The 27038-nt window shown below is 38.6% G+C and overlaps 1 protein-coding gene across 5 annotated transcripts in view; it reads right to left on the reverse strand.

The window, feature by feature from the left end:
* Positions 1-27038, reverse strand: part of elmo1 (engulfment and cell motility 1 (ced-12 homolog, C. elegans)) — a 123133-nt gene that overhangs the window by 75781 nt on the left and 20314 nt on the right. For 4 of the 5 annotated variants that reach the window (XM_055219516.2, XM_055219514.2, XM_055219515.2 and 1 more), the window contains exon 2: positions 526-657. In XM_055219516.2, coding sequence (XP_055075491.2) covers positions 526-603 — 78 coding nt within the window. In that variant the 5' untranslated portion in view covers positions 604-657. Of the gene's footprint in view, positions 1-525; positions 658-13170; positions 13373-27038 lie in introns of those variants that run through there. The other variant, XM_055219513.2, reaches the window with a different exon arrangement.

Here is a 27038-nt window from a genome sequence, read left to right on the forward strand (position 1 = left end):
CACGAAGCGGACCGGTACCTCATTGCTTTCACATGTCAATAAGAAATCGAACCCTACTCAGATTGGCGGTTGTTCGGTTGGCTTTTGGGTCCTTGGGATCGGAGATCACTTGGTTTGTTCACATATACACACTGAACTGCTCCGAGAGTGTTTGGAGGGCTCACACGAACTAGGTGTGAAAACACCCTTAAACACATGTTTGAGCTGTCTCAACTGAAAATAACTTGTACTGCCAGATCTTAAAATAAGCCATTGCCACTGATTTGTCTCAAGATACACACCAGTATTGTCTTTTAAGGTATGTTTATAAAAGATGCCTAAACATCTTAAATCATAATCCTGAGTTTTTGGATGCAGGATTCAAGGATTTAAAATGAAATAAAATGCTCTTTCAGTTCTTAAAACGTGAGACTTCACACATCACCCCAGTGCACACTGCACAGCACAGAGAAACTAGAGAGGTACTGTAGCAGGTGCATTGCTGCAGACATAAATCTCATTGTCTGTTCTGTTAAAAGCACTGACCTGGTCAATCTCCATTAGTTTGGGAAAAGATCCCGGCCACTCGATGGCCACCTTCAAGATATCTGCAGGAGGCGGCATGGCTGCGCAGACAGAGGGTGTGGCCTTTTAATGCTGCCTGGCTTTCATCCAAGCCTATATGGTAAAGACAGAGGAAAAGAGATGAACTCATTATACACACTGATTAAAAAACACACTATATGAGAACATTTTGTATTAAAGGATTAGTCAATTTTCTTAAAAAAAAATTCCTGATAATTTACTCACCACCATGTCATCCAAAACATTCCAGGATTTTTCTAATTTTAATGGATTTTAATGGACCCCAACACTTAACAGTTTTAATGCGGTTTGAAGTTTTAAAGGACTCTAAACAATCCCAAACGAGACATAAGAGTCTTATATAGTGAAAGATTTGTAATTTTTGGCAAGAAAAATAAAAAATATGCACTTTTAAACCACAACTTCTCTTCTTCCCCTGGCTGTGTGACGCACCAGCGTGACCTCATGTAATTGCGTAATGACGTCGAAAGGTCACATGTTACATATATGAAACGAACATTTGCGGACCATTTTAAACAATAAACTGACACAAAGACATTAATTAGTATCATTCGACATACAACAACGATGCAACGGTCCTCTTTCTCCACACTTGTAAACACTGGGGCGTAGTTTCCATACGTCACCCGTGACCTCTTGACGTGATGTCGTTTTGCGTGGGGTCGCGCTGGCGCGTCACAGGACCAGAGGAAGAAGAGAAGTTGTGGTTTAAAAGTGCATATTTTTTATTTTTCTTGCCAAAAATGACAATCGTTTTGCTAAATAAGACCCCTATGCCTCGTTTGAGATAGTTTAGAGTCCTTTGAAACTGCAATTTTAAACTGCATTAAAACTGTTACGTGTTGGTGTCCATTAAAATAAGAAAAATCCTGGAATGTTTTCCTCAAAAAACATAATTACTCCTCGACTGAACGGATGACATGAGGGTGAGTAAATTATCAGGATTTTTTTTAAGAAAATGGACTCATCATTTAAGTCGCACAGATATTTGCAGCAATAGCCAACAATACATTGTATGGGTCAAATTTATCGATTTTTTCTTTTATGCCAAAAATTATTAGGATATTAGGTAAAAGTCATGTTCCATGAAGATATTTTGTACATTTTCTACAGAAAAAAAAAAAATACATACACACACACACACACACACACACACACACACACACACACACACACACACACACACACACACACACACACACACACACAAATATGATATATATAAATATTTTATGCCTCGTTTGAAATCATCAGATTTTTGGCACCCTCAGATTCCAGATTTTCAAATAGTTGTATCTCGACTACTGCTGGGCAAAGATTAATCCCGATTAATCGCATACAAAATAAAAGTGATTTTTTTACATAATATATGTGCTTGTACTGTGTCTAATTATTGTGTATATTTAACCACACACACATTCATATATTCATTTCAGAATTGTTATACTAATATATAATTTTTTTACATTTATTTTTAATATAAAATATATAAAAATATAAATAAATATATATAAACATGTAAATGTTTTTAAAATACATACATGAATGTGTGTGTATTTATTTATACATAATAATTACACACAGCACATACTCATATATTATGCCAAAAATCACTTTTATTTTGTATGCGATTAATCGCGATTAATCTTTGCCCAGCACTAATCTCGACCAAATACTGTCCTATCCTATCAAACCATACAGCAATGGAAAGCTTATTGATTCAGAAAATTGCCTCTTATGACTGGTTTGGTGGTCCAGGATCACATATGATACAGTAAATAAGATGCATTCAGAATATTTATGTTGCAGCGTTTTAATCTGGTGTGGTAGTTCTGCTATGTAACTGATTTATGATATTGTCCTTTCTAACCATTTTATGTTGATCTATGCGTTTCTCCCGCCATCCATCTTTTTGTTAGCTCTGTTACAACTGAACAAGCTGCAATATTTGGTAATAAAACACATTTGACCTTGGGATCAGAACAGAGAGCTGTTATAATTAAATACATTTCTTCTAGAAAACCTAAAAATTTATGTCTGAAATTAAAACCAAACAGTTCTGGCTGGTCCAAAGTGTCCACTGCAAGTACATTTTATTCTTTGTGATAACGTAACATTTTTATTTCACGTTGAATTTGAACTCTTCGTAATATTTTTGAAACTTCTCAAAGGAGCCTCAATGAATCTTCGTTTGATACCAAGTTGAGACATAATGGTAAACTAAAATGATTCATATTAGCTGCAATCACATGATAAAAAAAATCTAGCACATATTTGGGCCACTTAATGCACCCTTGTGCTTTCAAGGTTTTACAGTTTTATCTATTTGTAATAGCTGACAGCTAAAAAGTGTTAAACTTCTGCATCATCAAACAGAAAAGACGACCGATCGCCAGGGGCGGATCTACCGGGGTGGCACGGGGTGGCAGTTGCCACCCTAAATAAAAGCATTGCCACCCCATATGCCACCCCAGCGCTGGTATCCTAATATATATAATATATACCCGAGTAGGCTCTTTTAACCAGAAAGGCAATGTAGTTTTTCTCTGCGTGTGTTTAGGGGTGGGAGACACATATCTGACGATGATTGGTGTGTGTGTCTTAGAGGGGGTGGGACAACCACATAGCTGATTGTGATTGGCTTAATTTCCATCGTTAGCCAACCAGAGGCAGCAGAGTTCATATACAAGCACGAACAGTCAGTCAGAGCAGAAAGTCTTTTACAGTGTAAAAAAAGTCCGTGCAGTCTTGTCAACTTGGTCGCTATATTAAGAAACTTTTAGACCCCTTTAGCGACTTTATTTAAAACGACTAGGACAAATCTAGCGATCTTTTCTGGCGTGGTTGGAAACTTTTGGAAACTGCCGTGAAAGCATGCATCACCCCATCCAAGGCATTCACATGCAGCCCGGTTTCGCGCTGCAGTCCATCCGTGATCCGAGTCGCACAAACCCGCGACAACAGAGCGATGGAAAGTACAACAAGCTCAAAACAAAGGTAGCGGACGCAAGCACAAAGTATAAAAAGCACAAACGTTACTTTTCCATCGTTGAAGTGAAAGGCAAGAATGTTTATGAATGTGCAACTTATGCCCATGAAGAGAGAGTCTCTTCACGTCTGTAGCAAGTAATTCTGATCTAATAAAGCACCTCACATTATCACATGCTGGCAAAACATTAGTGGTTTCTCTTTAGTGTCTTTAAGTGATTAAGTTGAGCATCACATCAGCAAATCAGAGTACTGAATACGGTCATATTTTACAGATAAATGTTGCATCAGGATAAAAATACAAAAGTTAAACTGTTGATTGTTTAATATTAATATATAAAAACAACTGAACTGCACGTTTGTGTAAGCAGTAAATATCTTTTAAGCAGTTCTTTCTAGTTAGCCCGTCATGTCTTGTTAGCTAGTGCAGCAATCAAAATATTCCATACGTGCATATATGAAATCACTCGTTATGATATAGTCTTCATTAAGGAGACAAAACTATTCAGTGTTGTGTATGTTTAGAAAGCTTGAAAGACAAAACTTAATGATACTATGAAAAGAAGGCTGATATCCATTTTCATTTTTTTAACCAAAAATAATAGAAAAATCAAATACTATGGGAGTGGAAGGTACAAATAAAACAGAAAAATATGTTGTGGGGAAAGGAGTAGATGAAGTCATGAAAGAATGAAACATATGGATGGCAAATAGCTAAAAGAAGTGAAAAGACAGAAATCCATCATGAAGTGAGTGAAAGGATTAAAGAAGAGGGTTATGAGAGAAAGAGATGTGTGCCTTTTAAATATGTTTTACATTAATATAAACTAGGCAAACCTATTTTATTTATATAACAGTCTTTATACCATTATGTTCAACCTTGCTCATCATGGTTACAGTCAGTGTTTTTAGATATTGGTAAGATGTGTGTATTAAGACAAATGGTGCTACAGTAGAGATGCTAAAGGTAGCTGCTTGGGTACTTATAGGAACATTTGTTGTTGCCTGTTTTTATGTTATAAAAATTTGAGGTCCAGTGTATACACCGCATATAGTATATACAGTATATAATTTTTTGTATCCACGACAACCATGCAAGGATGCTTACTTCATTGCCACCCCTCGTAGTTCTCATGCCACCCCCTTGCCACCCCATAAATAATTTTCTAGATCCGCCCCTGCCGATCGCCAATGCCACATTCCAGTGCCCATCCCTAGATTATTGTTTTAAGCAATACTGGAGGCTTTATAACTTTGTCTACAATACAGTAAAATTTAAGTATAATAAAAATTCCAAGAATAGGGTAGATAAGCTGATAAAGAGAATGTGAAATCCTCTAATGTCCTGTGTAAATGCTTTTCTGGTACTCAGGACAGTGCGATCATCTTAGATCCTTCTGTTTCATTTTTAATATCTCAAACAACAACACATAGAAATGATTCTTGGAGAGAAAATGATTACACACACAGCCTGTGAAACAGGCATTCATTCAACCCATTTAAGCAAGCTGCCATGTCACTTGTAAGCCATGACTCATCCCATAATAATCTCCACCGACACTACCCAAGACCGTTGCTATGGCATCTGTTCCATAAGTCATTGTGTCTTTCCAGGGTGGCTTGTTTGGAAATGTTTATTTCATATCTTATAGAAATTTTCCAAGGATGACATGATTTCTGGTGACAGAAGTTGATAAATCTTAGTTCTCAGTTTAATATAAAACTCACAGTTGTTTCTCAAAAAGACAGAAGTGGGAAACGTCGAAGAATGAATTATGACTGCCGACAGCATCCTTTTGGAAACATGGCCCAAAATTAGACACCGAATGCAATTTGCACATCCTAAAACTCATCCTGAAGTTTTGACTGCAGTTACCGAATAAGACGCAGGGTAAACTGAAAGTAAATTGATGAAACTAACACGTTTTTAAGTAGTTAGATATAAGCAACCCTAGCTCACAGAAAAACAAGTTACCCTTTACCCCATCTGGCAGATGATTTTGTGTCCCCAATGTGGACACTTCACAGTGCATACTAAAGAAGATCTAGAATAACATTACTGCCTCTCGTGAATCTGACCTTCACATGCAGATGTATAAAGAGGCCTTGTGTGCAAACGCAGGAATAAATGAAACTGTAAATTACAGGAGCACAAATGTATAACCAACAGCAATAAACCTCCACGAGGAGTAATTCAGTTTCTACATCTGACATTATCCCTCAACACCACGGTAATAAATCACATATATCCCATTCACAGGGCACTTAAGTCCCAGAAAATATCCGTAAAATTGGCAGAGAGGCTTCTGTGTGAACACAATCATGTCCTGGGATCGCTCCCGTAAGGAGGACCTTTTACAGAATACATCCTGTGTGAACAAGAGGCAGAAACGATGCCGTAAGGGGCGTGCCGTAGTGAGAACGTGTAGGTCATCGCAAACAAACACGCATTAACATTCACAACCAAAAATGTCAGAAAACTGGACTGAAGCAGAGATCAGGGAGCTTGTCACGATCCGTGCTAAAGCTGAGATCATTCACCAGCATGACAGAACAGCGCATCACACGTTTCTTATTATCTTGTCATATAAACTAAAATTCATTTGCGTGGTTCCTCGAGAGAAAAATCACAGATATTAAGCAAACTTAAGATGCTGTGGAAAAACCTACCAAGTGCAGGACTTTAAATACGTCACGAGTCTTTACGGTATTTGTGTGAATGCATGCACAGTAGAGTTCTCAACGGGTCGGGCCGGCCCGACAAAACCGACGGGACCCGCGGATTCGGGTCAAAAATATAAGCAAATGAGTCGGGACGGGTCAGACCTCGGGCTTAATCTTTTACGCTCTGTGAAAAAATTTATTAATCATCACTGCTGTTCAACATAAAGAAAGTCTGGTCTGGCTGCTGCGTGCAACGTGCATCACAGAGAGGGGCGGGGGATATCAATAAGCTCCAGGGCGGATCAGCAACTGATCCTGACCGGAGCTGCACGGAGCTTATTGCTATGACTGCGTGCACGCCTGTTGCCTGGAAAAGAAGAGATGGAGAAAAGTAAACTTGCCGCAGGTGAATTCACAGTTGCTTGCTACTACAGGAGGAGACGTCGCTGGCTGTGTACATGTTTGAGCTCTTTTTATTTATTATTGTGTGATTTTTATTTAAGGCATATTTATATAGCCTATATTTAAAGTTTATTGTTTCAGTTGTTTGTATTGTTAAAAGGCGTGAACATTAAAGGTTGATTTGAATTCCCGTCTGCTGGTCATGATAATGGCCTACGTGTATGAGAAAAAAAGGCAGGGGGGGGTCGGCAGGGTCAGGCCGCGGGTTGGACAGATAATTCACGTTGATGTGTCGGGTTACATCGGGTCCGGGCTTTAAAAGCCACGGGCCGGGTCGGTTCGTAATTTTCAGGCCCGTTGAGAACTCTAATGCACAGATTCCAGAAAATCATGAGCGGTGTGAATGAACCAAAAATCTAACAATCCCGGACACATTTTCCGTGTATTTTCCGTAATCTCTTTGTAAAAGAGGGCTATACAGTGTCACTGAGAAGAAATGGTTACAGACCTAAAGAGGCTGTCACCGTCATTTCAGGGTATTTACATCTATATCCTAGCCAAACCAACAACAGGGTTCCCACACCTTAGTTACCTTCAAATTCAAGGACCTTTCAAGGACTTTCCAGGTCCAATACCCTCAAATTCAAGGACTAAATGTGGGGACAAATTTCAAGTGAGAGCAAGGTTACATTGTGTTACCTTTAAAAATACATTGTTACAGTTCCCTTTCGAGGGAACTCGAGCTGCGTCACTGCGGTGACACTTTGGGGACCCCTTAAAGGGGTAAGTGCGTCTGAATGTGTATATCAAATTCAACCAATGGTGAGGCTTAACGACAAAGACAGGGTGAAGCGGAGGCCAGGAAGTATATCGCTATCTGAAATATTGCCAAAAACGACTTTACAGGGACGCAGGAAGTATGGCAAGGGAGACGCAGCGTCTCGTTCCCTTCTCAGGGAACAACAGTTACATACGTAACCCGAGACGTTTTCATGCGTCAAACACAACTATGCAAAAAAGCATTTTGGTATAAATCAACATTCGCATTCAGAAGATACTGTATAAGCATTTAAAGCGAACAGTTTAGCAGGTGTGTAGAATTTTTATGATATTATCCTACACTACAAAGGGAATAATATGGATTTTTTTCCAGAAAACTTCTTGAATAAAATACTGTAGATAGATTCAAGCACTTTCAATGACCTGTATCTATGTACGTATATTTTCAAAAACTTCCCAGGGCCTTGAATTTTCTTCCCCAGATTCACAGACTTTCAAGGATTTCTAGGAACCGTGGGAACTCTGCGACACAAGTAGCCTACTAAAAAAAGCAGGTGTTTATTGGTAACTAATCAGAGACGGGTTAGATTTTGAGCCTGTGCCATGAAAACCGTTGGGAGACATAAAACTGTTCTATTGATTTGACCAACAGCCATGTATGGTCCACTAAAAACAGCTAGAAGATAAAGTATTCAGTGGTATTTACAAATGTCAAAGTCACTTCCTATCAAAAGGCTGCCATAAAAAGTTTCTGCATTTACAGTGCTTTTGATTCTCATGTGAATTTGCCAGCACAACAATGGCATGTCCTGTTGACAGGAAGTAAAAAAAGGATTATCTGACAAGAGGGGTTTGATTTCTGTAGAGGTGTTTAAAGTGTAATAAGTTAGGCAGGCAGAGAAAGAGAAGTCTATCTCTCTTTCTGATAGGGGGCACACACAGAATCGCCATCTCTTCACAGATCCCTCCAGCACTAGAAAAAACTTGCTGAATATTACATTTGCATTTATGCATTTGGCAGATGCTTTTATTCAAAGCGACTCGCAGGGCATTCAGGATTTACATGTTATTAGTATGTGCGTTCCCTGGAAATCCATGACCTTGGCACAGCTAGAGAAACGCTTTATCAGTCGAGCAACAGGAATAACTAATAAATCACTCTGAGCGAACTACCACAAGCTTCCTCTACACATGTAACCTGTCAGAAAACATGAAACATGATGATACACACATAACATTGCAAGGTCCTTGATAAGCACAGTTCACATTATTATAAGTAGCCCTTGTATAATTTTTGAAGAAAATGTTAGTATTTGCCCATGTAAACTGGGTGGTTACTACTTTGTGCTTATTAAGCTGTTTGGTACTTGTTTGTAAAACAACTCAGATTTACAGGTATGTGCTTATTTGAAAACTTGAGTTGACACTTAAATGTAAATTGTGACAATGCACTTGGACTAAAATAAAAGGTAAATTTACACTGAAGAGTTAAAGAGCCATCTCCGTAAAAATTAGATAATGATATGGACCGAATGCTCTCAGCCCATATTAAATGTTCATCAAATACTTTTACTTCAAACTAGGGATGCTCAAATTGACCGTTTAACCGTTAACCGAAGGTAAGAATTTATGACCGATTAACATTATCAGTTAAAATAAAAAAATATTTGTTAATACATGGTGCGTGTCGTCATGAGCAGACAGAAATTTGGCCACTTTTTCTATCTTATTTTGTGAATGTCCTGTAAATGACACAAATTATTGCTGCCCTGACGGTCTGATAAAGTAATCATTTGTATGAGAAATCATTTGTATGCGTGTTTGGAAGCTGAACATAGACGCGCGCGTGTCCGTGCAAGATGACGCGGTCCGTCTCGCGCACATCTGGACAGACGTTCGCTGATGGCCTCTGACCCTGACCATAAACATCTCTCTTTTTGCACAAACGGAGAAAGACGACGCAAAAGCAAAACTTTCTGAAAAGCATTCTGCTTTAGAAATGACCACTGTGGTAGATGAAACGGAGACAATCTGCTCTTTTTGGATATTAATCCTCTGGACTGATCGCGTGCTTTTTAATAAGGTAATGTTGCGTGAATATCTGATAATGTATGAATCCTGGTTCTGTTGTTGGTCTGTGGCTGCTGTTTGCACTTTCAAATTAAATCTTTGGTTTTTACTAGTTCACAGACAACCGTCAACTGTATTTTTACTCAATGACAATTTCATATTAAAATCTTTAAGTTAACGGTTAATGTTCGGTTTAGAAGCTACGGTTGTCGGTCGGGAAAATTAACTGATATGAGCATCCCTACTTCAAATCCGCTTAATCCCGGGCCATTCAGAAATTTTGGTTTATTTGCAGAATCCATTAAACGCCACAACTATTTTTCAGCAAAGTCCTCTAAGTGCACGGAAAAAGGGATGTCAATTTTTGCAATTCCCCATATTCAATTATCGTCTACATCAATCAATTGAATAATCTTTAACTGTAATACTGCAATAAGCCTTTACTGCAGTGTCATATAGCCAATGATGTTTTTTTAACGTTTATTCAGAAAAGACAGTTAAAGGACAAGTTCGGTATTTTACACTTAAAGCCCTGTTTTCAGATTGTTTATGATGAAATAGAAGTTTTGATTGAAATTTGGACATATGATGCTGGCCCGAGAATTTTCGGGTGTTTGTTCTATTACCTCCCACCTCTATAATGGCTGTATAGGTGCACTGGAAAAATCCTTCCTAAAATGCATTAAACTTTCGTTTACAAAGACGTGAAACTCACCGAGTGGTCAGGGGTGTTCATTGATATGCTCACACAAAAATCGCTGCAAAAGATGCTTTCCAACAGGTGTTTTAGCATTCATTGTAAACTTGTGGACCTATTTCTCCAAACGCCTCACACTCGTACATTCTTCTGTTGAGAGCTTGAATAATAGACACTCCAGCCCAGTTGGTGGCGATAATCCGCCTTTGCCAATTGCAAGAATACAAACAAAGTTCCCGGTGCGGAGTAATACCGTACCTCACAGCACATCTAATACAAGTCATTGGAGTTGGACAAAAACTACGATAAAACCTGTTGGAAAGCATCTTTTGCAGCGATTTTTGAGTGAGCATATCAGTGAACACCCCTGACCACTCGGTGAGTTTCACGTCTTTGTAAACACCCGAAAATTCTTGGGCCAGCATCATATGTCCAAATTTCAGTCAAAACCATTCTATTTCATCATAAACAATCTGAAAACAGGGCTTTAAGTGTAAAATACCGAGCTAGTCCTTTAAGAGTGACTGGACATTTTTTAGAAAAATTTTGATTTTATTAATTAGAGGGTTTTGCCACAAAATACTTTTTTTTAAACAGCCACAAAATTACTAAAAAGTGACATTTGTGAAAATAAAGGAATTTCAATTACTGACTAATAACCTTTTCAATGCTGTCAAAGTGAAATGACTGAACCTAAACATAAGAAGAGCATGATAAAATGGTCATTTACAAGAGGGCTTTGCATCTGAGCTCTTCAAATGATCTATACTCAATGTGAGCGGATGATGCAGCATATAGTTGTGACAGCCGCAGTGCAGTTTAAATACTTCACTCTTGGAGAGCACACAATAGCACCACACCAAGCAGCTGCAGATCTCAACCGGGAGAAGAAACTGAGAGAAATTCACACTCATGCCCTGTATACGTTTCAAAAATGCCCTACAGTGATTCATCTGACACCTGTACAAGAGCCTCAGATCTGTGAGGGCCTGCAAAGAAACAGGAAGCTTTATCTGTGCTGAGATTACTGACACAGCTACTCTAATTTAAAAATAACAAATTAATAAAAAAGAAATGTGCAAGCTTTGGATTTTTTAATTTCCACAAACGTATAGATTCACTAACCATGTCAAGCGCAAGCAAAAGAGAGGCTTAAAAATTTGGTCTTAAGACTTTTGGATCTCTTTAAACATACAGGGAGCATCATGGTACAGTAGTATAAAGTGAAGGTAAAAGGAGGAGCAAAAGATTGAGTAGATACATTTTTCAGAAAGTTCAGATAAATGTGTAAAATGTAAGAAAAATAGTAGAAATAACAAAGTACCAATACAACAAAAATGCAGGTTTATTTTAAACCCAGTGTTGGGTCAAAAAGGGATTAACCCAGTCAATGGGGTAAATTAACCCAGAAAATGTATGTATGTAAGCATAGGTTAAATATCTTCGAATACACTGACAGATGAACATCAGCCATGAATGATGAGATATAAATATTGTGTAGAAATGATTAAAAAAAAACAACAACCTCACATTAAATCTTTAAAAAAAAGAAATTGAGGGAAATATATACATTTTAACCCTCAGGTATTTCTCCAAAATGTATCCAACAGTTTTTTATAGCTTGCCAAACAGTTCAGGCCTCAACATAAAGGACTGCCCGTTGGCACGGGGCAAGCGTGAGAGACATTCGGGCCAGTAAAAAGAATTGTCACTTGCCCGATCGGACCAGTGCTTTACCCTTAGTCACTAAAATATATTTTCATCAATGTATATTATTTAACATCTTGGAAGCAGACATTTACAGGAAAGCAAAAAAGTTGGGAGCCTTTTTCGTTGGAACATGTCTGTTGTATATGTATACAATTATATTTGACTTTTAAATTATTATTTTTAAATATTTTACACTGAATTTTTTTATTGGGGCCAGTGAAAGCCAGTATAGAAAATGATTTGCGTTGAGCCCTGCTGTTTAATCTAAACAAACTATTTTACGTTAAACAAGGGTCTGAAAGTTCGCAGCAAGCAATGTCGCATACTATTAAAAATGAATTGGCTACTGTTAAAAATGTTTGCTTACTATATGTATGCTGTTATTATGGTTATTTATTGTTGTTTTCAAGGCTCTTGTCTATTAAATATGGTTTGATGATTGTAAACATGACTGAGGTTTTGGTGTTTAGTATTGAGGTTTAAGTGCACAACACAATGCTACTGCTACTACTACTGCAAATGCATTCAACAATGAACAGTTTGTGTTAAACCAGTAACTTTACTAATATTTTGGCTGTTTAAATTAATATAGTAATATAACAAAGTTAAAGAAAAACAATATTTATAGTTGGATCTGTCCACATTATTAGCAAAATAAGAAAATCAGCACAGCACGAACGAATACATTTAAGTCATCTACACAACAAAACAAATACTTAAACTTTCTCATTTAGTTCCCCATTTAATATAAAACCTTTATAGTATCAGTAGTAGATAGTGTTTTTGTCTTTTTCGGGTTTAGGCCACAACCACAGCAGGCATCTTTGTTTCAAAAGCAAGCCCTTCATATCTCAGGCAGTAACCAGGATATCCTGTCAAATTACTTGCACAGCAAAGCAGCAATTAACACATATACGATATACGCACAGCTCTTTGCATTTACATCTTGCTTGTTTTACACCTTTCAGTAACAGTTAGCTTACTGTAAGGGTAAAGTTGTAAACTTTAATGTCAACTTTCAGAAGACTCGAACCAAATAATAATAAAAATAAATTTGACCCATAAAAGATAGTAGGTCAATCCTGCATGCACAATAAAAAAACAGACAAAAAGTTTCAACAATATGTACCCTTTGTGTGATAAAAGCAGCCTGGTTCACATGTAGACCTCTAGTAACACATTAGGGTCCAAAAGCTGAGCTATTTCCAGCACCCAAAGCCACACCCTGAAGCCCTGCATGGACCAGGTTCATCCGCAAGAATAAAGAACCTTACCCGGAAACCTCCACAACCAGCAGCTGGTCGAACAAGTTGGCGTTCCCACCCTTGTAAGCGGATTACTCTTCAGCAGTATGGCAGACGGGGTCTTCGCAGACACACATCATAAACAATCAGGATCCAAGCAGTATTTCGTACACAGCTTTGCTAAACCTTGTGTTAACCAGCGAGAAAGAGAGGTAGAGAGAAAGAGCAGTGAGAGAGGAAGTAGGCGTTCATCATGAGATGAGGAAACAGGTCGGCCACAGTTAAACGAAAAGGCGGCAAATTTCAAAGATGAAGGGCAACCGAAGTCGCAAGGAGGAAATGGGCACGCCGACTTCTGGCTCGACTTATCTAAGTGTGTCGAACAATAACAGGAAGAGAGGAGACGTTTCAATTGTTTGTGATCAAGTGCTGTTTTGTCCCTTTAATTTATAAGACAACTATTTTCAGAAGCTGCAAACAAGCCACGGAGTAGATGTCCATGTTGTGTCTTAACATAAGGAGACATCATCTGTTGTAATCTTTTGGGAAATTCTGTCAGATAAAAGGCTGCTGTAGGGAAAAAAATGAATTTTTAACTGGTAGAGTGCCAGTGGATATATTCTACATGCAATCTTATATTAAAGGAATAGTGCACCCAAAAATTAAAACTTTACTCAACCACGTGTCATCCCAGCTGTATATGACTTCCTTTCTTCAGTTGATCATAAACAAAACGGAAATATATGGGTGATTCTCACGAAACCATTGAAACACCACGGCACTAATGATTTTAGCTATAAAATGTGTAATATAGTAATATTAAAAAGCATCAGAATTAACACAATACTGTGTTCTACCTTGCACAATGTGTGATTTCAACATAAGAATTTATAATTTGTCAATTTTATCTCATTTTCTGCTGAAATTCTCATTACCGCAATGCGTCCGGCTGTGTTTGAACATGCGTTATGCTGTAATTTAAACATATTAAAACAAAAATATTTAGAAAAAAAATAAATTGATGTTTTGCTAGACTACTTTAGATGACAGAAAAATAATTTACTGAATATTCATGTATAATAATAATGAAGAAAAATTAGGAAATTGATGTGTCCATGCCTGATGTTCTCATCCTCCGCAACACTTTTTGAGAACAGTTTAAGCACACATACAGAATTTTAATAAAGTTTGATTTTGAGTGACCAAGCAGATGGACCAGTTACTTCAAGATGGCTACCAGGTAAGATCATCTCTTTATATCTTTCCAGTTACATTTGAAATATTCTCTTGTCAGAATGCTTACACGACATTTTGATTATCATTACCGAAACAGGTAGTTTTCTACATTTCGAAAATTGTTTGATTTACAATTTTTTATGAAAATGTTCTTTATTAAAGTCTAATTATATGCACTGAATAAAAAATGAGCAAAGCCTACGTGGCTTCTCTATTTTTAGCAAAACATACTGGGGTACCTCATCCTCCGCAACACCATTCTCATATACCGCAACCATTTAATAGCAGTTGCGGTAAAGAGAACTTCTGTTTCGGAAATGAGAATTTAAGCATATTGTTTATTACATTTAAATATCTCTTATGAATTTAATATAAATTTAAAATGTAATAACTGTTGATATTTTGCTTTATGATGCTTCATTGTAGACAATCAGCAAGTGAGAAAAAAGCTTTAGCAAAGGCCAGGTTGACAAAGTTCAGGGAGAAACTTAACAGCAACCCAGAATGGCTAGAGGAGTACAGAAGGAAGGAGAGAGAGAGGTTAGGTTTGGAGATGTTACTAGCAGGTGTAATTAGCAAAAAACACACTACAGTGTTAGGAAATGTACATGACAAACACACAACACAACGCAACAAGTCTATACTTTATGATGATGTGTACATTCATTTTTTTCTCCCATGTTGTGAGACATGCTAATTTAATGTTATGCTTTCTTTCCACTTTCAGGTATCAAAAACAACCTAGCGATGGCACGCCACATCACAAGATCCACAAAGTTGGATCCCATGCGTGCCAGCATTTCAGCTACCTGCGACCGCACAACGCGCGCTGTTTGCAGCGTCAGATTGCTGCCTGGGGGCGAGGGACAAAGGGAGACTAAAGGCGGCACCTCCTTTCTGCGCAGTGCGTGAGTCACAGACACCAGAGAGGATGGCCTAAAAGCGCCCGGCGCTGTGACAGAAAGCGGGTTGCTGCGCAATTCATTAGGACTGTGCGTTAACCCTTTCCGCCTCTGCTGTCTTCGCAGCATGTGGGTCATGTTCGAGAGTGGGGGGGGGGCGTGTTGTAGACGCTTATGTGAGGATGGGCCCTGGGGCGAGCAACACAAAACCAACTGAGGAGAAAAATGCTCTGTTTATGAGCGGCTTCGTTCCGGATGGCAGTCCCCCAGGACCCAGTTTCTTGCATCATATACTGGAGGATTTGTGCCAGGGACTCTTGTGATGCACCACCGGTTCTGGTCCATGAGACACAGGGTGGTGAGGTAGGAAGTGGCTCATAGCCTTAGAGCTCTTCACCGCTTCCGAGAAATGCTCCATGATTGTGCCCACCGTGTCACCAAACAGGCCGGATGGAGAAACAGGCGTCACTGTGCATGGCCACCATGAGTGGTCTTCGTGGCCCTTAGCGTGAAATCCGTAACCATTCTCAGATCCCTGAAGGTATTTAGATCCGTGCTGCCCTCATCCAGAGCCTTAAGCACCTGTGCCTAAAAGATCTGTAGGACCGCCATAGTGTGCAATGCAGACAGAGCCTCTCTCGGCGCGGGTATGCTTTTTCGGACAGATGTGCTGTCAAAGAGGCTTGACTTCCCTCAAAGCTGCGCCACACCATCCAAGGAAGTGGACAAGGGGCAGAGGTGAGCAGCCCCAGCGTCCTTGATGGGGGAATACACAGGTAGCCTACCTAAGAAAAAAAATGGGGGGAGGGGTAGCCCACGCTTTGGTGACTTTCCTCCGAGCATCAGCGGGGCGGCCTGAGTGAAGAAAACAAAAGTCAAGCTTGCTTCTCTGGGGTTCTTGTGGGGTGCTCCACTCAATCTCCAAGTCCTGCACGGCTTTGAAAAGAATGCGCACCAGTTCCTTGTAGAAGGATGGCTGTGTGTCTGATGCACCACGTGGAGCCTGGTCCCAGTCTCCATCCAACGCTGTCAGAGACATCTCATCTTCCTCCGCCAGAAACCCAAAGGAAACAGACCTGGCGGCTCCCGGTTCAGGACACAGGCTCTCGGTGACAAACTGAACCGGTTGAGCGAGGGGAGGACGACCACCAGCGGCTCTTTGCCGGCAGTGGGACACTGCAGTAAGAAACCTCCAAGGGCGATGTTGAGCCGGGTCCTGAGCACCTTCATCGGGAGATCCTCACAATAAGGGACACCCTGAGCCAACAATTGCCACCTTTGGGTGGAGAAGCCCCAAGCAGAGCACACAGAGCTCGTGTGAATTGGGTGGGTCGATCAGACCTCCGCACCACAAGCAGATTTGCGACATCCCGGAACACAGAGAGGGCTGCTTACATTTCAACCTGAATTCAATTTTGCTGCCTATGAAGTCTGTCCTAAAGCATTTCTCGGAGCTGCCATTATGCAGCCAAAGTCATTGTCTCATAAGGCAGCGAGGGAACAAGTCAGCTGTCTAAACTTTCGGATACAGCCTCTCTCTCTCTCTCTCTCTCCCTCTCTCTCTCTAATCAAAACAGATACAGAATGGTAAAAGGTCAGAAGACCAAATCATATCCAGCAAGGAAATATTTTTCATCTTATTTACACAAATGTTTTGTGATATCCATTAGCTGGCCATTTCTCAATCCGATGGCTGCAGCCTTCAGAGCTCGCATTTGTAGGCAGCATATGTCATCAAGACCATCTTATTTCAGTATGTTAAATGCATAAATGGGGACTTAAATATGACACAAAGGAATATTAATATAAGCCTTCCTGTTCTCATGTTTTTTCTTTAATATTTTTTTCAAAGACTACACAATAAAACAGTTTTGAACTTGAACGCATGATAGATGATAAATATTATCAGACTTTTAACTTTAAAATTAGTTTTTAACAAAATCTCAGGCTAGTATACGTATTCTCATTACCGAAATAATTAACCTAATTTCCGAAACCTATGTATCATTACCGCAACAGATGCTTATTAAATGTTAATTTCATTAATAGAAGCATAATACTTTGATTTTAAATGCATGTGCAGAATCTCCAAATTATGTTCTTTCAGGTTTGTCATGTCATTTTGAAAATGTGTCAGGTTTCTTCGAAATATATTAAAAAAATAGTTGTAAATTGTGGAAGGTGTTGCGGTATATGAGCTAAATAAAACAAAATAAAAAAAACGTTAAATTTAAAATAAATATTATTTCAGAATTTCAATTTACTGTGCATGACTATTAATAATACATTTTTAAAAATGTGAAAATATATTAGCTTTTCTAACAGTGTTGATGTTTTCTGACTGTTGCGGTGATGAGATTTTTTAGGACTTATTTTTGAAATTATGTTACAAAAAGTGTTAAATGATAAGTAAAAGTTTTTAAATTAATGTTCCCATATACTTCAGACTTTGTTTCTAATGTCTGGTGGAAAAAAAAGTAAATTTAAGCAATTTTTAAATTTTCATGCTTGACATTTTTACAACCAAGTTTTCGTGAGAATCACCCATATATCAGATAAAATAAAGCAGTGGTTCACAAACTAAGGGGTGCCCCCCACACCCAGTTTTATGACAATTTATAAAATGCTAGAGATGCACTGATATATCAGCCAATAATCAGTATCGGTCGATAAAAGCAATTTTTCACACTATCTGCTATCGGTTGATAGTTTAAAAACAGTTGATAGTGATGGCCGATATATCCAGTCCATCAAAAGAGAACAGGAATTAATTTGAGCTTTTTGTATAGAAAATGTAAATAAACTTCACTAGTTTAGATTAAAAGTCATCATATGTATGAATAACATTCAGAAAACTTTATCTTTAGAATTGAGTTAGTAATTTAGTTTGCAAGTTAATAACCACCAAACTGTATTAGTCGGCTATTGGTATCGGACTATCAGTGGAAAACCTTAATATCTGTGCGTCTCTGGGGGGCGCCAAGGGATGCACCCAAAAGGTTGTTCCACACCAAAAGGTTTGATAACCACTGAATTAAAGAAACACTCCACTTTTTTTGAAAATAGGCTAATTTTCCAGCTCCGCTAGAGTTAAACATTTTATTTTTACCATTTTGGAATCCATTCAGCCGATCTCCGGGTCTGGCGGTACCACTTTTAGCATAGCTTAGCATAATCCATTGAATCGGATTAGACCATTAGCATCGCACTCAAAAATAACCAAAGAGTTTCAATACTTTTCCTATTTAAAACTTGACTCTTCTGTAGTTACATCGTATACCAAGACTAATTCATACACAAGTTTTATTCAAATAAGTTAATCCAGACACAGGTTGGGGGAGGGACAATTTTAGCATGGCAATATTACGCAGTGCTGAAAATAGTCCCCTTGACAACTTTCAGTAGCAGGGGACTTTTTTCGGACACTGCGTAATATCATTGCGCCTCCTGCAGCTATGTTACAACAGCAAAGTCCTTGATTATTACACCAGAATGAGAGAATAGTCCTAGCCATATCGGCCTAAAAAACGTACAGTATGTGAATCAGAAGCACCAAAATGTCCTAGTAAAGTTGAAAATGATTAAATCCTTCAGATTGATGTGTTTTAGGCAGGCCTGGATCAGCGATCTCTTTAGAATTGAGACCAAACTTTGTAACTATGCCGATCTTATACAAACAGCTAAGTAACCGACTATATAACATAAAATCGTATTATTTGACCCTCTTAAACATGTACTGAATGTGCTGGGGATCTGTGATTGGATAAAAGGAGTCGTGATCAGCACTGCTCCTGCTTGTGGCACCGCAAGGACTGACAGTAGATGACATAAAGTACCGCAAGAGCATTTCAATAGTGGCTTTGGTAGGATTTCTCGAATCCCTCTCGCGGGATTTTGATGTTATCTGTCGTTGTGGCGCCACATGAAATCGAAGCCTGTTGAATCAGTCACTGGTTAGATCAAGCGTAGCAGTCAAAAAACGGGACCTAGGACGTCCTGTGCGGGAAAAATAAATTATGCTTAAAATACGGGACGTCCCGGATGGCAACCCTAGTCTTAGTACAACAATGTAACTACAGAAGAGCTGAGCTTCAGGTATGAAAAATATGGAAACTCTCTGGTCATTTCTGAGCGCAATGCCAATGGTCCAATCAGATTCAATGAACCGTGCCAAGCCATGCCAAAAGTGGTACCTCCAGACCCGAAAATCAGCTGAATGGATTCCAAAACTGTAAGATTCAAATATTTCATATTTTTTTGCATATTTTCAAAAAAGTGGAGTGTCCCTTTAAAGTGTTACATTTGTCATTAATGTTTGTTTTGGTTTTAATTTAGTTAAATAAACTCAAAATATTAACGGAGGAAAAACTAGCAAAAGCATACAAACAACTTGAAAGGCAGCCATTTGCGGCACCATTAAACTGAATTCTGCTTAGGTGGCTTCACAAACATACTGTTAAACCAAATCTTCATTGTTAGTTTCAGAATTGAGGGGGGGGGATAATTAACACATTGAAGAGTCCAAATAATGTGATAACCCATGAAATATGTGTGACTTAAACACTTTCCCAATGTAATGACATGTTCTTTCAAAAAAAAGCTGCTATTGATTTTTTGAAAGAAATCACCCAACACTCCCCAGCCCACATAAACAAATTTGACACGAGACTGACATTGCTTCGCAGCGCCATGGTAACAAAATTCATAAACAACCCATCAAGTGGAAAAATAACATGCTCAGATTAGGGCTAGCTGGAAACTGATGCCTGGTACAACAAACAAATTTAATGATCAGCATGCTAATTGTCGCAACCCAAGGGCACATTTTAAAGAATGGAAAAAAGGGAACAAGCACAAGAGCCGCTGATTACACCATGAGCCGGCCACTCTCGTTTCCTATATCTGCTTATCCTCTCACAATAGTATCCTCTCACAAGAGCATGCATGCAATAGCAGCAGCTGGGTTTTTGCACTGGGAGGTTACCACAAGACGCTCCAAAATCTCATTGCCCATTAAAGGTTCAAGAAGATGATGGGTATATTGGCTCATGCCAGTGAATGAAAGGAAGCATATGTTGGTTCCACCCACAGTGGGCTCCTAAGGGCCGACCGATCCCAGTGTCACAGCTGTTGAGGTGGCTCTGGGTTGCTGCCTCCCTCAAGCTATGAACAGAGATCAGCGGAAAGCTGGTCGGTGTATAATGATGGGTCTGGCCTAGATTCATGTATGGTTGGTTCAAGTGGTCAAGGCCTTTGAAACAAGCTAAAGAGACATGACACATTTTTACAGACGAGCATGTCTAAAATGAAAATGTGACGTTATTGGTGTCTTAACATTCAACAAAGTATAGCATGTTTGAAGAAATGGTATTTCCGCATGTCATTCCAAAATAAATTTGTTTTTTAAAGGGACACTCCACTTTTTTTAATATGCTACTTTTCCAGCACCCTTAGAGTTAAACATTTGATTTTTACCGTTTTTAAATTCGTTTAGCTGATCTCCGGGTCTGGCGTTACAACTTTTAGTAAAGCTTAGCACAATCCATTGAATCTGATCAGGCCATTAACATGGCGTTCAAAATAACCGAAGAGTTTCGATATTTATCCTATTTAAAACTAGAGGCCGACCGATTTATCGTTTTGCCGATTTTATCGGCCGATATGAGCATGTCGCAGATATATCTGTATCGGCGTATAAGCCGCAGATATGCGCCGATATGAACGTTTGTTACAGAACACATTAAATGCATTTTATGTAAGTACTTGTTTGTCCAGCAGAGTGCGCCATACTGGTTGCTAATGGCGACCCAGATCACTCACTGTAGTGACACCAGCCAATCCCCCACCCCCTTCAATGACACGTTTAAACTACGCGCAGCCGTGCACTTATATATCACTATATGAGATTACTGCTGCTTGTGTTGTTAGTTAACATGCTAATTTCAGAGCAATTGATTCAATAAGCTCGCGCAACTCTACACCCTTGCTAAATAAAAGAGGCGGAGCGAAGACGCTTTAGTTTTATAAAAGTCTGAAGTTTGCACGAAACCCTGGGTTTGTGTTATAAAAACGTTGTGCACAACATTAAACATAGTGTACATTATTAGTATGTGCTCCGTCAAGCATTGTCTTCGTAACTGTGAGTGGCTAACTAATTTGTGAAGTACACAACTTACTGAAAAGCCAAAATTAATCAATGACTTCATAAGTTTCTCTTTATAACGTTATTCTCGTCAAAACTGCAAATGATGCAAGTTTTATGTGTTTTGTTCTCTTTGTGTTTTAAAGTTATTTATAATAAGTCAAGTTTACTGTTTAGTGCACTGATATCCAACTAATTTTGGATAATAAAGTTTATTGTTAACTTCTTGCCTATAGTACATATCTTTGTCACATGAATATAAGTGTTGGATCACCACATTTGTGAGTGATCACCACATTTGTGAGTGATCATTGCATTGCATTGTATTTATTCATATACAGTATCATTGCGCTTCCTGCAGCCATGTTACGACAGCAAAGTCACTGATTATTACGCCAGAATGAGAGTATAGTTCCTAGCCATATCTGCCTAGAAAATCGCGACTTTTAATTTTCTGTCGGTCTTAGTACACGATGTAACTACAGAAGAGTCAAGTTTTAAATAGGAAAAATAACCAAAATCTTTGGTTATTTTTGAGCATGATGCTAATGGTCTAATCAGAATCAATGGATGGTGCTAAGCTATGCTAAAAGTGGTAGTGCCAGATCCGGAGATCAGCTGAATGGATTCCAAAATGGTAAAAAAAAGTCATGATTTAGAATAACATGAGAATGAGTAAATAATTATATTTTTTCTGGATGTAATAGTGTTAAAAATGACAAAACTTCATCCAGACCAATTGGTCTGACGCGATACACAGCTATTTCGTAACAGTGCCAAATGTGACGTGTGTCCTCTCCGTAGGGCTAAGAAAACAAAATTCTCATTTCACAACCCAAAGATCTCCCAACTAGGGAAATATACACAGCTGACCAATCTCACTCCTCAATAAACCATCTGTCTCTTTGGAGATGTGTTTGTGTTGTACTATGTTGCAATTAGCCTTTTTAGTGGTCACTACCTACCCCTATACACACCTCACCGCCTCTGACAAGCTCGATTAAGTCACCAGTTCCAGCTTTGGGAATCATTTTGCCAAAAGAGGTTACAAGTTGGTGATAATCATGATTACCAGCTATTGTGATATGCAGAGAGAGCTACGGAATTTAACTGCTTTGAGAAACAGCCAATGAGAGCAGAGCTCAACATTATTATTCATGACCTTTTTTTAAATTTCAATTAAATGAATAAACAATTTAAATAGCACTCAATAGATTTCACTTTGTGTCAGATTCACTTGGTGAACAGATGGGAAGAGAGTGCAAGTATGCATCTGAGCACTACCACCACACCAATTCTAATCATCTTTATTCTAGATGGAATAAACAAAGCTCTTAAAAGGGGACAATATGAGATGTATGCTGCTACGAGATTATAAAACATTTAGTTTTCCTCTACCTAAACCAGGAAAACCAATTTGTAGGTTTTCCATGGTTTTGCATTTATATAACAATGTGAAATGAACACGAGCACATTATTCTGTAAAGAGGGGAAAATAACTTATTTTAACTTCAGTATTCCAGGAATGATTTACAGCTATCATTGAGAGAATGAGTAATGTGAACATTTAATGCAACGTGTCGTGAGGTGACCGCTTGGTCACAGTGACATTTCTACAGCAGGGAAAAGTGGGTTGTTTTCAGGTTTCAGACTGACAAGAGATGGAGGTGTTAGTCACTGGCTGCATGTTCACATGGCTCCTGAGCCCAGCAGGCAACACTGTAAACAGGTCAGATTCAGACAACTACACCTTCTGCGTACAGACGACAAAAATGGGCTTTTCACAAGTGTTAACCCAACCAAATAAGTTAAACATGATCCTGGGTTATGGAAGGAATAATTGACGACGGGCGTTGAATTATAAGAAAATAATGCACACCCAAGGTGGTAATGCGGCACGACGCGAAGCAGATCATTTGAATTATTTTTAAATAATTCAAAGGACCGGAGTCAATTATTCTGCTTATACCACGGTTAACACAAACGGACAGACCCGTGGTATAACTTGCTTTATGATTCACACCGTTCACACTTTACACTGGGTAAGAAGAAAATAGAGAAAACGCTTTAAAAAATTCTACAATGCACTTGTTTGAATAATCAAATTATGAGATTAGCATCAAAGTTTGATTTTAACCATTAAATCACCTTCATCTGCCTCCGTAAAAACCTTTTGATGCACGCAGCAGCGTTACGTGAATGTCTGAGCTGCACACATGCCAGATAAACTATATGATGGCATGTGAGAGGGCTGTGTGTAATCGCGCAACAAACGACTTCAAATAAAAAACACAGACTTAACATTACGATGGGTTCCAGTGTTAAGAGAGCGCTTTACTTCCTGCTTTTTTCAAAACAATGACGAAAGCGCACCCGGCTCGGATCGATAAAAGTACAGTGTGAGTGTATGCATCTGGGGAAGTATGGGAGGGGGACAATTGCGCTGGGGCATGGTTTGGTTTGGATAATATGGGTGCGCCCTTAGTCAATTTTGAAGATATCAAGGGGGGACGCAGTGGCTCAGTGGGTAGCAAAAAGGTCCCCAGTTCGAGCCCCGGCAATGTCAGGTGGCCTTTCTGTGTGGAGTTTGCATGTTCTCCCTGTGTCAGCTTGGGTTTACTCCGGGGTACTCCGGTTTCCTCCCACAGGCCAAAAACAGGCAAGTTAGACAAATTGGAGATGCCAAATTGTCCCTCCCCCAAACTGTGTCTGGTTTAACTTGTCTGAATAAAACTTGTGAATTAACCAGTTCTCGCCATGAATATAGCCATAGATGCTGGAAAGGTGTTAAGAATAAAGAAAGAAAGAAAGAAAGATATCAATGTTATATTTTCACAAAATGTTTTGTACATTATGTTAGAATTGTAAAGTATACCGTTTAATGGCTAACCGTGATAAAAGTGTCCAACGGTTAGCATTACCGCGTAATTTTTTAACCGTGTAACTGTGCCAGTGTCATGCACTGCAAAAAATGACTTTCTTGGTGTTTTTGTCTTGTTTTCAGTAAAAATATCAAAAAATTCTTAAATTAAGATGTATTTTCTTGATGAGCAAAATAGGAAAAAAATCTAGTGGGTAAACAAAACATAAAATTTAAGCAAATTTGTGCTTAAAACAAGCAAAAAAATCTGTCAATGGATTTAGAAAAAATTCTTGAATTAAGTGTTTATGAAGTGCTTATTCCATTGGCAGATTTTTTTGCTTGTTTTACGCACAAATTCGCTTAAAGTTTATATGTTTTGTCTAAAAACTAGACTTATTTTCCTAGGTCATTTTGCTCATCAAGAAAATAAATTTTTTACTGTAAACAAGACAAAAAACACTAAGTAATAAAGTAATTTTTTGCAGCGTGGCTCGAAAACCCCTGGCCAGCATCAACCAATTTAAGCAATAACTTGAGACAAACACATTTATTCACGTCTGCTCCCATGTGTTTGTGATGACAGAAACAGTGCTTCACTGACTGAATTAAAAATGTTTTGACGCATGTTTACTTAATATTTCTTTAGACAGATCCATCTTTTTATCCAATATCCATTAAATGATGTGATCTGATAAGTTTAAAGCTCCTTTTTACTCTGTTTGTTTCTTCCATGATTGTTGTGAGTGCAGGTCATGCACGTCATGCAGCTCTCTACTGGGTCATAAAGTACACACAATTTCTTAAAACAGATGATTTGCTAATTTGTCCTGCGTTTACATGTAGAATGATTTTATGTAGAAAAAATGACATTAGCTAGGTCTTCACAGACAGGTTAACATTTATAATGTAACACGCAAAAGCCAAAACAAGTTAACATATTTTACTTAATATGACAGTTTTAGTTCTGCTCAAAAGCTACAGAAGAACATGAAATGACCTCCAAATGTGCAAAGCACATGAAAATATAATAAGGTTATGTCAATGTGAAAAGTCCTTTAGATGAGAAACAGCTTCCACATTTACTTACAAAAACGAGCCACAAATACGAACTTCCCATCCGCAACCCACCTGCACTCCAGAAAAACAAATACAACTGCCAAAAACCAATCTTCATTAGACAGATGTAGAAAAAAGATGATTTTGTGGAATAAAGTTACTTCATGGTTTGGCTGAACACTAGAAATCTACCATCACTCTTCACGGACGTGCCAATGCACACAAGGTCTAAAAATGTTGACAAGGCCCCAAAGCCCACCAAACCACATCCCAAAACTAAACTAGAACATTTGAGGGCTTTAAAATCATCCCTCGCCTCATTGCGCTGGTTTTTATGGCTAAATTAAACTAATTAGTAATGATGAGACAGGATGAGGGAACTTCATGCCATCTTCCAGCCATCCCCTGCTAGACCACTGGAAACTGACATATGTGTAATGGACATAGCTAAGAGAAAGAGAGAAACTGTGTGCGAGAGAGAGAGAGAGAGAGAGAGAGAGAGAGAGAGAGAGAGAGAGAGAGAGAGAGAGAGAGAGCATGAAACGAAAGTAAGTGTGTGAGAGTACCACCTCATTGTTTATTGTTATTGTGCATCTCATGTCATTACTGTTTTATGCTTTGGTTATATTTTAACTAAACACATGTCAATAAGGTAGTTTAAGTTAAAAATTTAAAGTGAGTTACTATAATCGCCACTTAATCTAAATTTTTTTTACTGAATTTTGCCCCAATTATTGCTTTTTCACATTTATGCACATGTTTTACACAGATTAAATATTTATAATCTGAGAAACCCTGTAAACTAAGCCCACTGACCACCCACATGCACACGGTCTCCTCATCTTATACTCGCGCAAACTGACATCAAACAAAACAGATTTCCCATTGAAGAGGATTAAATGATGGACTGCAATCATTGAACATGTTTCATGAATGACTTCTCAGAAAAAGGAAAAGCCCGCCAGTCAAGCCATCCTGAAAATGCGCATCTGACCTCCGACCTCCAGGCATGACATAATGGACCGTTTGACACCGATTCTGACGGATAGGTCTTGTTTAGGAAACCATGGGAACCATCTTCAATTGTATAGACTTTCACAAAGACGACCGTAGCCTGAGGAGAGGAGAGATGTATGGATCTCTCCAGGGACGGATGGGCACAGAACCTTTATTTAGCAGCAGCAGATTTTGACTATTGCAACCAGAGGCTGTAAATGTTAAACACAGGGGCTACGCTGCCCTCAGGAGCACTTACCATTGAGTGGGATGGAGTGGGCGCATTGTTCAGGACAAAAACACATAAACTCTGCCTTCAGGAATAGTAAGCGCTATAAAAAGTACAGAATTATACAAATACGTGTTATGAAACACACGTTTCAATGAAAAACAACTGAGCATTAGGTAACCAGAGTGGGATAGAGCCTTTAACAACAAGTTTCGTGTTTCACAAACAAAAAGTACTACCATATTTTTGGATGCGTTCTTTAACGGACCCCAGAGCAATTCTCATCTGGAGGTTTGACTATGTGCAACCGACCTTGTAATTGTTAAGGCAGCAAAATAAACTTGTGAAAGAGAGAAGAAAACGATTCTTATATGCGTTTTGTTGATGTCCAGTCAGTATTTTATCCATCACTGGTTTCCAGTTAAAGGGATAGTCCACCCAAAAATGAAAATTCTGCCATTATTTCCTCACCCT

This window comes from Misgurnus anguillicaudatus, chromosome 20, assembly GCF_027580225.2.
Source record: "Misgurnus anguillicaudatus chromosome 20, ASM2758022v2, whole genome shotgun sequence".
NCBI classification, from domain to species: Eukaryota; Metazoa; Chordata; class Actinopteri; order Cypriniformes; family Cobitidae; genus Misgurnus; species Misgurnus anguillicaudatus.